Genomic DNA, 13,049 nt, shown 5'->3' with positions numbered 1-13,049 from the left:
GGATACAGCTGGAGGGATCGGAGTAAGGTCTGTGATTATTACTCTCCAGCGTTTGGTTGGGTAGCATGTGGTAATCAGAAAAAGCACAATGGCCATGGATGAAAAGACACAGATTGCGGCCCTAACTATCCGAGTGACCTTGAGCATGTGATAATCCACATGGGCCTCATTCATCTACTTAACAATTATTGTAACCCGGGTGCTGAGGTTACAAAAATGAATAAAATCTAGTGTCTAGTCCTTTGCTTTTCTAATTTGTAAATTGGGACTGACAACTTCAATTTACTATTAAAAATTAAACATATGACCACACTTGTACAGAGATCATTTATGAAACCGTGTTCACAAATTTACTTATGCTTGTTCAATTTAATCCTCTCTACATCTGCTCCTAGAAGCTCACAATCAGAAAAAGAATTAAATAATCAAATCCAATCCCCCATTATTTCACATTCATTCCACCGGGATTTCTTAAATCAAGGCTTCCCACTGAAGCCTAGTAACGACTCATCGATCTTCAAGATTTTCACCTTCTTGCCCTGGTAAACAGCATCACAGCCCTGCGTAGTTCTTTGAAGGGGCCTCGGTAAAACCGTGACTCTGCCGTCTCCCTTTACATACGCAGCAAGCATCTGCCACTCTGGGGGTTGAAATGCCATTTGCCACGCCTAACCCGTCCCAGACCACTCTAGCACGCCCCCTGGAGGAGCCGGGTGGGAAAGGGGCCGCTGGCACGCAGCGCTTCTCCCACTTCTCTAGGGGCGGGAGAAAGGGCTGAAAGCCCGCCCGGGGCGGGGGGGGGGGAGTCCCCTTGGTGGCCTCGTCGGGAGCAATTCTAGGGAGTGGAATCACCCGCTCCGCATGGGAGGGGCGGTACCCCGTCCGGAAGAAGCCTGCGGCGGCGCAGAGGTGCCAGCAGGGGGCGCGGGCCGATGGGCCACCCCCGGGGCTAAAGGCCGGTGGTCCCTCCCAAGTCTGGAGTGCGGCGTGGCCTCGCAGCCCGATTCCCCCCCCCCCCGCCCTCCCCCCTCTCACTCTCACCTAGTCACCTCCCCGCCTAGTCGGCGGGCCCCTGAGGTGCGCGGCGCAGGCGCGGAGCGAGGCGGTGAGTGCGGCAGCCAAGCCTGGGCCTAGGGCCTGGCGGGCAGGGCGTGAGGCGCGCGGGAGGGAGAGGGGCTGCCCCGCAGGAGCGCCCGGGAGCGCGAGGGCCACAGTGGCGCGGCCCCTCCTCCCGCGCTCGGGCGCCTTGGCCGCCGCCGCCTCGGAGCTGCGCCTGGGCTGGCCGGACAGGCCCTGGGGTCCCGGTGAGTGTGAGGGAAGAGCGGGCCGGCGGTGTGCGGGCGCAGCCTCCCACGCGAGAGGACATGGAAGACCGGACGGCGTCTTTTAAACTGGAACCCTGCCTCCGTTTTATGGCGGGATGCCGGCCCCTCCCCCATCCCGAAGGCAGTTCCCCCTCCCGGGGAGGACGCCTAGGCCCCCTGCCGCTCTTTTCCTTATGGCGCCTTTGGGGCCGGGGTTTGGGAGTCCCCGCTGGTCACCCGGCCCCTGTGGGCCTGGCGCGTGGCACGGGCGTGGAGGCGGCTGGGTCCCGGAGGCTCCTGCGCGGCCCCTCCGACAGTCGTGTCCTACGGCGGCTGGGCTCCCGCCCCCGGTCGTGCGGGGCGGCTTCGAGACCCTCTGGCGGCGCATCCCTTGTTCGCCCCGAGCCACAGCCGCAGAAAGCAGGCGTTGGTTCTGGCGCTCCAGTCTCAGGGCGGTGGCCTCGGCCCCTCGTTAGGGTGCTTATACACCCCTTTGGTTTTCTTTTTCAGCATAACCTGGGACGCAAGTAATTTGAAGCAGTTTATCTCTTTACAAAGATAAAAATTTGTATTTCAGGGAAGACACTCAAGTTGGGCACACAGTTGGTTCTAGTTCAAAGACTCTCCCGAAACATTTTTATGTTTCAATTCTTTTAACATCTGGAGCGTATATACTTATTTTGAAATGAGGCTAGAAAAGAACTTGCTGTTAAAATGCTGTTGTAAAAATAGAGCTTTTGATTGTAAATACTTGCCTTATTTCTGTATCTGCTAGAGAATATTTACACTGAGTGAAAGGCCTTAAAATGTTGATCTTTTTGATACAAGTACTAACTGCCTGTTAATGTGGTGTTTTGTACATTCTTATTGAAAAAAAATGACAGGTGGAAAGAGGCTGATATGTATTTTGTAAGTTGCTTTTAAAAAAAATTGTTTCATGTGTCAAACATGAAACATATACATTTTTACAAAAATGTAAAATGTTAAGGTATATATATATACCTCAACATAGGGAAATGCCTAGATGTCTATACCCCAAAATGCTAATGGTTTTTCTGGGTGAATAGATTCTAGGTGATTTAATTAACTTGGTTTCTAAACCTTTTCTTAATTTTTCTGCAGTGACATGTATTACATGTGCAGTTTCAGTGGGGAAGAGGGAGTGAATGATAAGTTGCATGTGATTCAGAATCTTACCCATGAGAGGAAGGCTAGTGAGCAAATGTTTATGTGACATCTCTGAGTAAAAAGCCAAACTTCTTCATCAGGGTAGTTATGTATACAAAAAGTCCATAAGAATATTTGCTGAAATGAAGGATGGATAGCATTTTTGGTCTTGAGTAGGCATCTTAGCATCCTGCCAAAGCGGGGGGTCTGATAAATGTTTGGATATTGTTCAGCCCTGAGTAGGAGTCAGACCTTTCCTGATCAAGCTGATCCTATTCCTCTCACCTGAATCCATGCCAGCTTGCAACATCAATTTTAATGCCATGCTTGGTTTCCTTTCCTTACTTTTTCATTCTTCTGGTTGGAAAGAATTTGAAGTGTATTCTGAAATTGCAAGAAGATACTGTAATGTTTGGCTGACAGTTTTAGAGCATTTAAAACATGAAGTGTGATGCTCTGGGCTTTTTAAATTTTAGAAGCATACAGAAGAGGTATTAGGAATAAGTCTTGAAATTTTAGTTTATTACATAATGGGAAATTTTTGATTTTTTAAGGCACTTGACTGGGAAGGGTTCAAGGAATGCTGTTTGTGGTAGGTGAGGCATGATAGATAGATAGATAGATAGACAGATAGATAGATAGATAGATAGATATAATAGATATTTCTATAAATCTCACTGTTGTCTGTTTCTTTGGGTGATTTCCTTCCCTTCCTCCCGTTGGTGGCTAAGTAAGAACTGGAACCAAGATGTAACTTACTGGTGATAGTGATTAGCAATGAAAATTACTTACACAGAGTTAGTTCAGAACTCAGAAGGCATGCTTTTTCATCTCTGGTTCTGCAACTTAGATGACTTGACTTTCCCTGAATCTGTTTCCTCATCAGTAAAATAAGATAGAGAAATGTTCAGTAAACTAAAAAGCACTGTCTTAATACTGTGTTATCACATCACCTGTAGTGCTAATTAATACACCCAGAACCTAGTGAAGCAGCAGACAGTATGTACACTTATCATTAGAAATGAGATGGTCTCACTAATGGTACCAAGTTCTACCTGCTATATATATTGCTTTGATGGTAAGAAAAGCAGCATGTAAAGCTGGCGGAGAAAACTTCAATATCTTTTTCTGACATTCCTTACTTGCCCATTTCTACAGTGAAGGAACACTAACCTGAAATGGAAGAGGTAGTTCTGATTCTGACACTAATCTGTTACTTGAATTGGGGTGATCTCTTTATTTCCCTATTTGTTTTCAAAGCATGTGCTTTAAAATTTGATCTTTATTCAAATTCCAACTCTACCAGTTATTAAGATTGTCTTTATTTAATCTTACTATGCTTCAGTTTCCTCATCAATAACAAGGGGTAAATAATTTTGAGAGACTGTTGTACATTTATCATGTTATAGGATTAAATAAGATAAAGTAGGTGCACAACCTGTTACGTGATTGGTGCTCAGTAAGTGGTCATTGTTCTTATATTGTTGGATAATCTATAAGGACTTAAACAGTTTGAAGTCTGATTTGGTTTGCTTTCATTCTATTTGCTTTCATTATGGCTGAATAAAGTAGGCTGATTTATATTCCTGTTTTGGTGTTAAAATATAGCTATAGCTTTAGAAGGTAAGTTTATTTCAGAGAAATATGACACATATATATTTATCAATTTTTAGTGTTTATACAGTATATCCAAAAGCTTATTTATACTTGAATTATTTCCATATAATTTTCCAGTTAATTAAAGACCTGGTGCCATTGTATTCTTGAGTCTCAGAAGTGAACTACATTTTTGCTTATATGACTTCTGTTGTGTATTTTGCTACAGGCTATTTTTTTACCATCTGTGAAAACTTCCCTGTAATTCATTTCTCCTCACCACAGTATTAAGAATTATACCAAGTAAGTGGAATGTGGCAAAACCAATTAGTCAATTTTATAACAGTCTGTGGAAATTCAATCACTTAATGATGATTTGATTAATTGTTTGAGTAAATGATTAATCATTAAATGATTGCTACCTGTTTTGTTCTCAGTAGAGTGTTGAATGTGACCTTACAAGTAAGAAAAGGATTTTTTCTTGAAAATTGTATTCTGAGCTTCTATGTGATGAGTATATTTTTTGAAAGTCAGGAGATAAAGATTTGTGACAATATTTTTTGAAGGCATTATATCCACCTTTAGATTGAAAAGTGTATCAAAATATTCTCAGTTGTAAGAAATGGACTTGTTTTATTCTTAACATGGTACCATAAGAGCAATTTTTTTTAAATAAAAGCTAAGAGTACGGCTTATTGTAATTGTCCAGTATTCACAATTACATGAACATTTGAAATGGATTTCTCAACCTCACCAAGAGAAAAAAAAAAAACAACAACGCAGATATTGGTGTCCTACTTATAAACTTGATCAGAAAAATAAATCCAAAATACAAATGGAGGCATTATTTAACATTTCTCTTAGGAAATAGATTTTCAAGTGGCACACACATTTCTTATTGCCAATAAATTCTTTGGTTAGGTGGAATTTTTATAAAATATTAACAGTCTTTATTTTTGATACTTTTGTTAAATTTTTCCATTTTCAGATTGAAAAGATATGAATGAATATCCTAAAAAAAGAAAAAGGAAGACATTACACCCTTCTCGTTACTCAGGTCAGTAGACTTTTAAAGTTGGGCCATGGATTAATTCCCATACAATTGTATTCTTACCCATTTTCTCATAAATGGATCAGATAACAGTTAAATATCTGGGTCCATTTTCAGGTAAGAGAAAACTTTAAATTCTCTGAACATACATTGTTCATTGTCTACCATGTGCTAGGCACACATCGGAACTTTACAAACATTATTTAATACAATTTAATGGTTGATAGATACTTAAAATTAGATACCCAAGGTTGCATACTTATACAGCATAATTGAGATTTGTCTGTGTGATTCCCAGACTTGTTCTTAAGGCACAACATTAACCTTGGTGGGAGATATTTTGCATGATTGCGGAAAAAAATGTTTTATTCTGTACATTATTTTCAGAAATGTGAACTTCCATTTTGATTGTGTTATTTTAGATCTTTTGGTTGAGGTTGGCTCTGCTGTCTTGGTAGCAAGAGAGGTCTTAAGAAGAGAAGTCTTTGTGACCACATGTATTTGAGACAGTCTCTAGCATACCTGTTAACCCACCCAAGCTACACATTCTTCATATCTGAGGAAATTAAATCTAGTTCAGTGCTTGCCAGCTCATCCCAGACAAGACTTGAAATGACTCTTCAGAAGCCCTAACTGATCCTCAGACCATTTCCCCTATGCCTTGGGTTTTGCCTTCACTATATGGCAGATCTTGGTAGTTAATTCAATGTTTTTTGCAGTTAATACATTATCACATATTTATAATTTGTGGAATTCTCACTATAAGGCAAGTCTATTTTTGTGTGCTTCAAGGTGTTATATTGTAAATTGTGTAATTTGTGGTTCTTTCAAAGCTCAGTTCAGTATCAGGTCTGAAATGTAGAAGCTTTCAGAATTAAGGGAAATGTTAATACTTTATTACAAATATGAAAATTTCAAATATGAAAATATGTTGGATAATGGGATGGCTGACATTAAGTCTATGTATGTTTACCTGGAATTTGTAAAATTTTGCTCTTATGTTCAGATTCCTCTGGAATAAGCAGAATTGCAGATGGATTCAATGGAATTTTTTCTGATCATTGTTACAGTGTTTGTTCTATGAGACAACCAGACTTAAAATATTTTGACAACAAAGGTATATCTAATATTTTCCGAAATATTCTTTAAGTTGCTTTTATGTATTTGTATTTCTTTGAAAATGTGGGTGAAAATGATGATTTCTAAGTGGGCAAGTGTTTAAATTTGTTTAAATGTAAGGAAACAATTTTTTGTAAGAAAACAAGTATGTGAATTTTTTATTTTTAATGTTATTTCAGACCTATAAATAAAAAGCACATTCTCCTAAGTCCATTTTAGGTGGCTAGGAGTTGATGGCAAAGTGAGACCAATCCAGAGTTGGGAGGATTTATGAAGAAAGGTTAGGAATAGTATTACGTACAGTTCTTCCACTTAGCTGTAGTCTAGAGGGCTAATGGAAGGAAGAAACAGGGTGAATGATTTAGTGTTTTTCAATGTTGCATCTTCTATTGAGGCTTTTCTAGAGCGTTGGGTAAATGATAACAACTTGCATTTGTTCTTTTCTTTGCAACCATCAAAACTGCCAATTTCCTTGAACTCCTCTCATAGACACAGAAACATAAATTTTTAAAAAACATGAGGCGTTGGAGACATCTGTGTGAACTCCTGTTTGGCTTAATAGAGACATAGATGGTTACATACAAAGATATTTATAGATATGTCTCTGTATATCTGGCAGTGTACACACATTTTTGGTCTGTTAGCCGAGAGGGCCTAAAAGAAATGACACCCCAGTAGGAGTGAGCACACCAGTGCCCAGATTTTGGTTTCTAAAACCATTCTCCAGTAAAAAGAACTGGTACTTAGAGAAATGGCTGATTCTAGTTCTGAAGCAGGAAATATATGAGACTGGAGCGTTTTGTAGTGCCAGAAAATAAGGAGGTACTCAAAACACATACATACACACACAATACAGGTATGTCAAAGGAACACAGGGGCTGACTGAAAGAGCTCCCAGCAGCCAAAGCTGAAACAATTAGAGAGGAAAAAAAAAAAAAGAATTATAACCCAAAGTATAAAATAAATACACATGAGTTCATACTGATATGACTAAGTAAATAAGAAATTTTTTTTTAAGTTTATTTATTTATTTTAAAAGAGAAAGAGAGCATGCATGGGGAGGGGGAGAGAATCCCAAGCAGGCTCTGCACTGTCAGCACAGAGCCTGATGTAGGGCTCAAACTCAGGAACCATGAGTTCATGACCTGAGCTGAAATCAAGAGTCGGATGCTCAACCGACCAAGCCACCCAGGCACCCTCATGTAAGAAAGGAATCTATACAGAAGAATTCCAAGTTATTTATATGAACACTCCTCCCTCAAGGAGGTGGAGCATGACTTCCCACTCCTTAAGTAAGGACTGCAAGCAGGGACTTCCTTCCAAAGTAGAAGAGTGACTTTACAGCAGAGAAACCTGCTAAATACTACTTCAACCAGGTAATCAGTCTATAGTAATAAATCATGTTAATAGTGTGTACCCTTTATATGATGTGGTAAAAATGGTAGTTTGCCTCTCTGGTCTACCTCCAGTAACCCATAATCCCAGTCTAATCATGAAAAAAACAACATTTCATTAATGGGACATCCTACAAAATACCTGACTTGTACTCCTCAAAACTGTCATGATCATCAAAAACAAGGAAAGTCTGAGAAACTGCCACAGCTAACAGAGGCCTAGAGAGAGATGACAACTGAATGTAATGTGGAATCTTAGGATCTTGGAACAGAAAAAGGACATTAGGTAAAAACTAAGGAAATCTGGATAAGTATGGACTTTAGTTAATACCATCTTATCAGTATTGGTTATTAATTGGAACAAATGTACCATCTTTTTGTAAGAGAATAGAGAAACTGGATTCAGGTTATATGGGAATTCTGTGTACAATCTTCTCAAATTTTTTTCTGAGAACTTCTAAAAATTTAAAGTCTATTAAAAACAACACTGACATGATGTTGAAGCCCAGCGTTTTCTATTGACCTGTATTTCAGTTTCCCCATGCTAACTTTAAAACATTGGGGCTGGGCTAAGGGAATAAAGGTTTATTCAAAGTCAGAAATTTAAACTTAAAATTCCTGAGTAACTTTAAAAAGTAGATTGTAGTACAAATGGGGCACATGGAAGCAAAAGCAGTTGCTTGATTGGACAGATTTTTTGGGTATCTGTGGTATATGGATAACATCTCTTTTCCTGGCTAAATCTAAGTCCTTTAGTTCCTATCAGAATTCAAAATTATATTGAAAACGCTTAGTGCTTTAGTAATAATTAATATTTAATACTTTGGTATAAATAATAAGTATTTTTCCAAATCTCTTTCTACAGATGATGATTCTGATACAGAGACATCAAATGACTTGCCAAAATTTACAGATGGGATCAAGGCCAGAAATAGAAATCAGAACTACCTGGTTCCCAGTCCTGTACTTAGAATTCTAGACCACACTGCCTTTTCTACAGGTTAGGGAAACTAGTTAATAGCATTTATTTATTTTATATACATTAATAAAATGTGTAAAATAAATTTTGTACCAATTATTTATTTAATAGGTCTTATTTAATGATAATAATAGACTTATTACATTTTTTCAGAAAAATCTGCTGATATTGAAATTTGTGATGAAGAGTGTGACTCACCTGAATCAGTCAACCAACAAACACAAGAAGAGAGTCCTATAGAAGTTCACACCGCTGAAGATGTTCCAATTGCTGCAGAAGTGCATGCAATTTCTGAAGATTATGATATAGAAACAGAAAACAATTCCTCTGAGAGTCTCCAAGACCAAACTGATGAGGAGCCACCATCTAAACTTTGCAAAATTCTTGACAAGAGCCAAGCTTTGAATGTGACTGCCCAGCAGAAGTGGCCTTTACTGAGAGCTAATAGCAGTGGCCTCTATAAATGTGAACTTTGTGAGTTCAACAGCAAATATTTTTCTGACTTAAAGCAGCATATGATCCTGAAGCATAAGCGTACTGATTCAAATGTATGTCGAGTATGCAAGGAAAGTTTCTCTACCAACGTGCTTCTGATCGAGCACGCCAAACTGCATGAAGAGGATCCCTACATTTGTAAATACTGTGATTATAAAACAGTGATTTTTGAGAACCTCAGCCAGCACATTGCAGACACCCATTTTAGTGACCACCTTTATTGGTGTGAGCAGTGTGATGTACAGTTCTCCTCAAGCAGTGAACTCTACCTACATTTCCAGGAGCACAGCTGTGATGAACAGTACTTGTGTCAGTTTTGTGAACATGAAACAAATGATCCAGAAGACTTGCATAGCCACGTGGTAAATGAACATGCATGTAAATTAATTGAGTTAAGTGATAAGTATAACAATGGAGAACATGGACAGTATAGCCTCTTAAGCAAAATTACCTTTGACAAATGTAAAAACTTCTTTGTATGTCAAGTATGTGGTTTTCGGAGTAGACTTCATACAAATGTTAACAGGCATGTTGCTATCGAACATACTAAAATTTTTCCTCATGTTTGTGATGACTGTGGGAAAGGCTTTTCAAGTATGCTAGAATATTGCAAACATTTAAATTCACATTTATCTGAAGGGATTTATTTATGTCAATACTGTGAATATTCAACAGGACAAATTGAAGATCTTAAAATTCATCTAGATTTTAAGCATGCAGCTGACTTACCTCATAAATGTAGTGACTGCTTGATGAGGTTTGGAAATGAGAGGGAATTAATAAGTCACCTTCCAGTCCATGAGACAACTTGATTATTTTCTTTAACTGCCATAATATTAATGTAAAATAATAAATTTGACTTTTGGAGATGTTAAAATAGATGATTTTAAGCAACTTATGAGAATCGTCTTTAACAAGTAAGATTTTTTTTAATTGTCCCATTTTCTTAGCATTGCTACATTTTTCATTACATTTATAATGGTATCCTAAATGTGGTATTTTCAATGCAGGTAGTTCATAGTTTTAACCACTATTGGTGTCTTGTTTCTTACATACGCTCTGATTTCATGAATTGATGAGAAAGAGATATACTAAAGAAACTAGACCACAGTTTTTCTTCTGTAACCATGAGTGCTATTAACTTTTTTAAACTCAAGACAAGCTCAGTTTTTTATATATAAAGTCATTAAAATGCAATGTAACATACAATTAAGTCCACTGATACTCCCATTAATAAGAACCCAGACTCTCCCTCTTTCATGCCCCATCAGGAATTATCCTCAAGGCTGTCAGTAGACTCTCCATCTGTGTAATTCTTTTAATAACACTAGGAGGCAAAAGTTACAATAGGAAGCTAAGATCCAGTTTTGTTGGCAGTCTTTATTTTATTCTGTTTCAACCGCTATCCATGAGTTAAATAATTTAAGATAGGAGTGAGGAGGAACTGGTAAGGGCATTGACAATAAAAAGTAACATTTTATAACTCACAACCTGTTCACAATTTATTTTAAGTTATGCAACAGCAAAGTCAGCCCAAACTTCCAATGTCAAATCATTTATTGACTGAGAAAACCCACTATAGTGGGTATGTTAACACTGTAGTGTTAACATAGAACTACGAAGATCTGAGAGATAAGGTGTTCCTGGCCTTTCTTCTTGGCTTGTAGATGGCGGTCTTTATTCACGTGCTGTTCTCTTTGTGTACAAGTCTGTCTCCCAAATTTCCCCTTTTATAAGGTCACCAGTCATAACTGGATTAGTGCTAACGCTAATGATCTTATTTTAACCTAGTAAAGACCTTATCCCCAAATAAGCTCATATTTTGAGGTACTGGGGCTCAGGACTTCAACATATGAATTGGAGGATGGGAGGAAGAGACATAACTACAATTCAATAGCAGCTTCTTAAATAGCAGTATCACAAAAATAGAATTTTGTCTATCATTGGACTCCAATAAACACTGCTGCTAACAATATTCTTGTTCAGGAATACTGATATAGTTGAAGAGACCAATTTACAACATATGGTTCTCCCACTACAAGAACCATGGAAATGTACCCTATTTTGAGAATGGTGGCAGCAACAAGTTTTTCAAAAACCATTTTTATCTCTACAATTGTCATATATTGTATAGTTATATTCCTAGAAACTCATCTGATTGGAACATTCCAGGTAGGGTTACCTGATAGAAATGTTTCTTAGAAGACTTAAAATCATAGTGGTTTAAACAGGCAGGGAATCTTAGAAACCATTTGGTGTAAACCCTCCAGTTTTCTATTGTAGAAATAGGCCAAGGTCACAACATCAGTTGTAGCAGACAGGAGTGGAATCCAAGTTATTTGGCTTCTAGTCTAGTGTTGTTTCCATTACACCATGTTACATTAAGATCTAAGGTTTGTCCTTGGCGTGTTTTCCATGACTACTTAACTTAGCCACTCGGCTACCTTCTTGGTAATTCTGTTTTTATGCTTTTTTGATATACATCCAGCTTCAGGAATTTTATTTTCAGGCAACAAACTTTAAATAAGTAATGCCTTGGTGGATTGTTTTTGTTTTTTTTTTCCTCAGTTCTGTATTTTACTGCTTTACATTTGATCACATTAGTAATCAAAGTGATTGTAAGGAAACCTCAGGAAATATTAATCCAAGTTTTAGAACCATATATAATTTTGTACTTTTTGATGAATCTGCAGCTTAAGGCCACATCTCACTGACAGTTTGTCCAATAAAAACTTTTTACTTTGACTCAGCTTTCAGATAAGTTGATGACACCACCAATTGCTTGGATAGCTGGTCTATATTTCTAGCTTAAAAAACTTCTTTGTAAAAACAACCCTACTTAAAAAGAAATTTTTCTCATTACTCTGGGTTTTTTCTCCTCAGAAACAATTCCACTGACCTCTTTTGTGACTTGAACCACATTTCAAGTCTAAGAATACATAACTGATAGTGATGTTTATTAGCACTACAATAGAATTCTTGGCATCAAGAATTCTTGGCAGTAGTGTTGGGCCATTTTTTTTCTTGTTTTTTTTTTTTTTCTTGTCCTCACGTTACTATTAGTTATTACTTATGAAATTCCAAATTTCCCCTGTACTCCAAAATTTGGAAGTGATTGTGCACTACTCAAAAGCCTCTCTTCCTGCCTGCAAATTTGCCAGTTTTACCATTTAAAATCACCTGTCTTCGGTTTCCTGAATACGTGTCATCACGTATTAACCAGTTTCTCCATTTCACAGGGCCTATAGCCTGTTAGGTGATTGCTGAGTTGTTGGCAGGTGTAATATATACAAGTTTTTATTTTTTGGTTTTTTTTTTTTTTCCAGTAGACTAACACTGTCCCTAATTTTTAAATCTGATTTGCAAAGCACTGTATTACTTAATTCCTGGCACTTTACCATTAACCTTACTTTGCTTGTTTTTGTCAGTATAACTACCTTTTGCAAGAAGTTTAATATATTTCCCAAACTACTATGATTAGTTTTTTAGTAGAATTTTTATGTCTAAAAGCACTACAAGCTATAATTTGAAAAAGCTAATAAAAATCAAATGGCCATGGGGTGCCTGAGTGGATCAGTCAGTTAAGCGTCCAACTCTTGATTTCGGCTCAGGTCATGAGTTTGTGAGTTCAAGCCTCGTGTTGGGCTGAGCATGGAGCCTGCTTGGGATTGTCTCCCCTTCCCCGCTCCCTCTCTCTGTTTCTCCCCCACTCATGTTCACTCTCTCTCTCAAAAAAAAAAAAAAAGCCTTAAAAATAAATAAAAAATCAAATGGCCACATTCGGAAAGTAGATTGGCTTACCAAATATCAATATTCATTAAGAATTTAAGTGAAAACAAGTAGTTAAGGCCAAATGTTAATCCCAGTGGAGAAGCAAATTTGGTTGGTCAGGTTTACCCTACAATTAGCACAGTCTCATTCCTATAAATTAAAATGAAATTTGG

At 38.1% G+C, this 13,049-nt stretch overlaps 1 protein-coding gene across 2 annotated transcripts; it reads left to right on the top strand.

Annotated features, from left to right (window-relative positions):
- Nucleotides 1-868: 868 nt before the first annotated feature.
- On the top strand, nt 869-12,705 carry ZNF639 (zinc finger protein 639). 2 transcript variants are annotated; one of them, XM_042956458.1, is made up of 6 exons: nt 869-1,105; nt 4,297-4,370; nt 5,056-5,124; nt 6,125-6,235; nt 8,497-8,631; nt 8,764-12,705. In XM_042956458.1, the coding sequence occupies exons 3-6, from the start codon at nt 5,067-5,069 to the stop codon at nt 9,915-9,917; spliced, it is 1,458 nt and encodes a 485-aa protein (XP_042812392.1). In that variant the 5' UTR covers nt 869-1,105; nt 4,297-4,370; nt 5,056-5,066; the 3' UTR covers nt 9,918-12,705. The 2 variants fall into 2 exon arrangements, with proteins under 2 accessions (XP_042812392.1, XP_042812391.1); XM_042956457.1 differs by having other exon boundaries at nt 869-1,304.
- Nucleotides 12,706-13,049: the final 344 nt, after the last annotated feature.

This window comes from Panthera tigris, chromosome C2, assembly GCF_018350195.1.
Source record: "Panthera tigris isolate Pti1 chromosome C2, P.tigris_Pti1_mat1.1, whole genome shotgun sequence".
In the NCBI taxonomy this organism is placed as follows: Eukaryota; Metazoa; Chordata; class Mammalia; order Carnivora; family Felidae; genus Panthera; species Panthera tigris.
The sequence above is the reverse complement of the archived record's forward strand: the minus strand, read 5'-3'. Positions and strand labels throughout refer to the sequence as shown.

What these genes read in the sequence shown, in the direction of transcription:
- ZNF639 (XM_042956458.1), top strand. Translation starts at nt 5,067, where the DNA reads ATGAATGAATATCCTAAAAAAAGAAAAAGGAAGACATTACACCCTTCT. An exon ending in ACACCCTTCTCGTTACTCAG is followed by an intron (nt 5,125 to 6,124) that starts GTCAGTAGACTT and finishes TCTTATGTTCAG; the next exon opens with ATTCCTCTGGAATAAGCAGA. An exon ending in CCACACTGCCTTTTCTACAG is followed by an intron (nt 8,632 to 8,763) that starts GTTAGGGAAACT and finishes ACATTTTTTCAG; the next exon opens with AAAAATCTGCTGATATTGAA.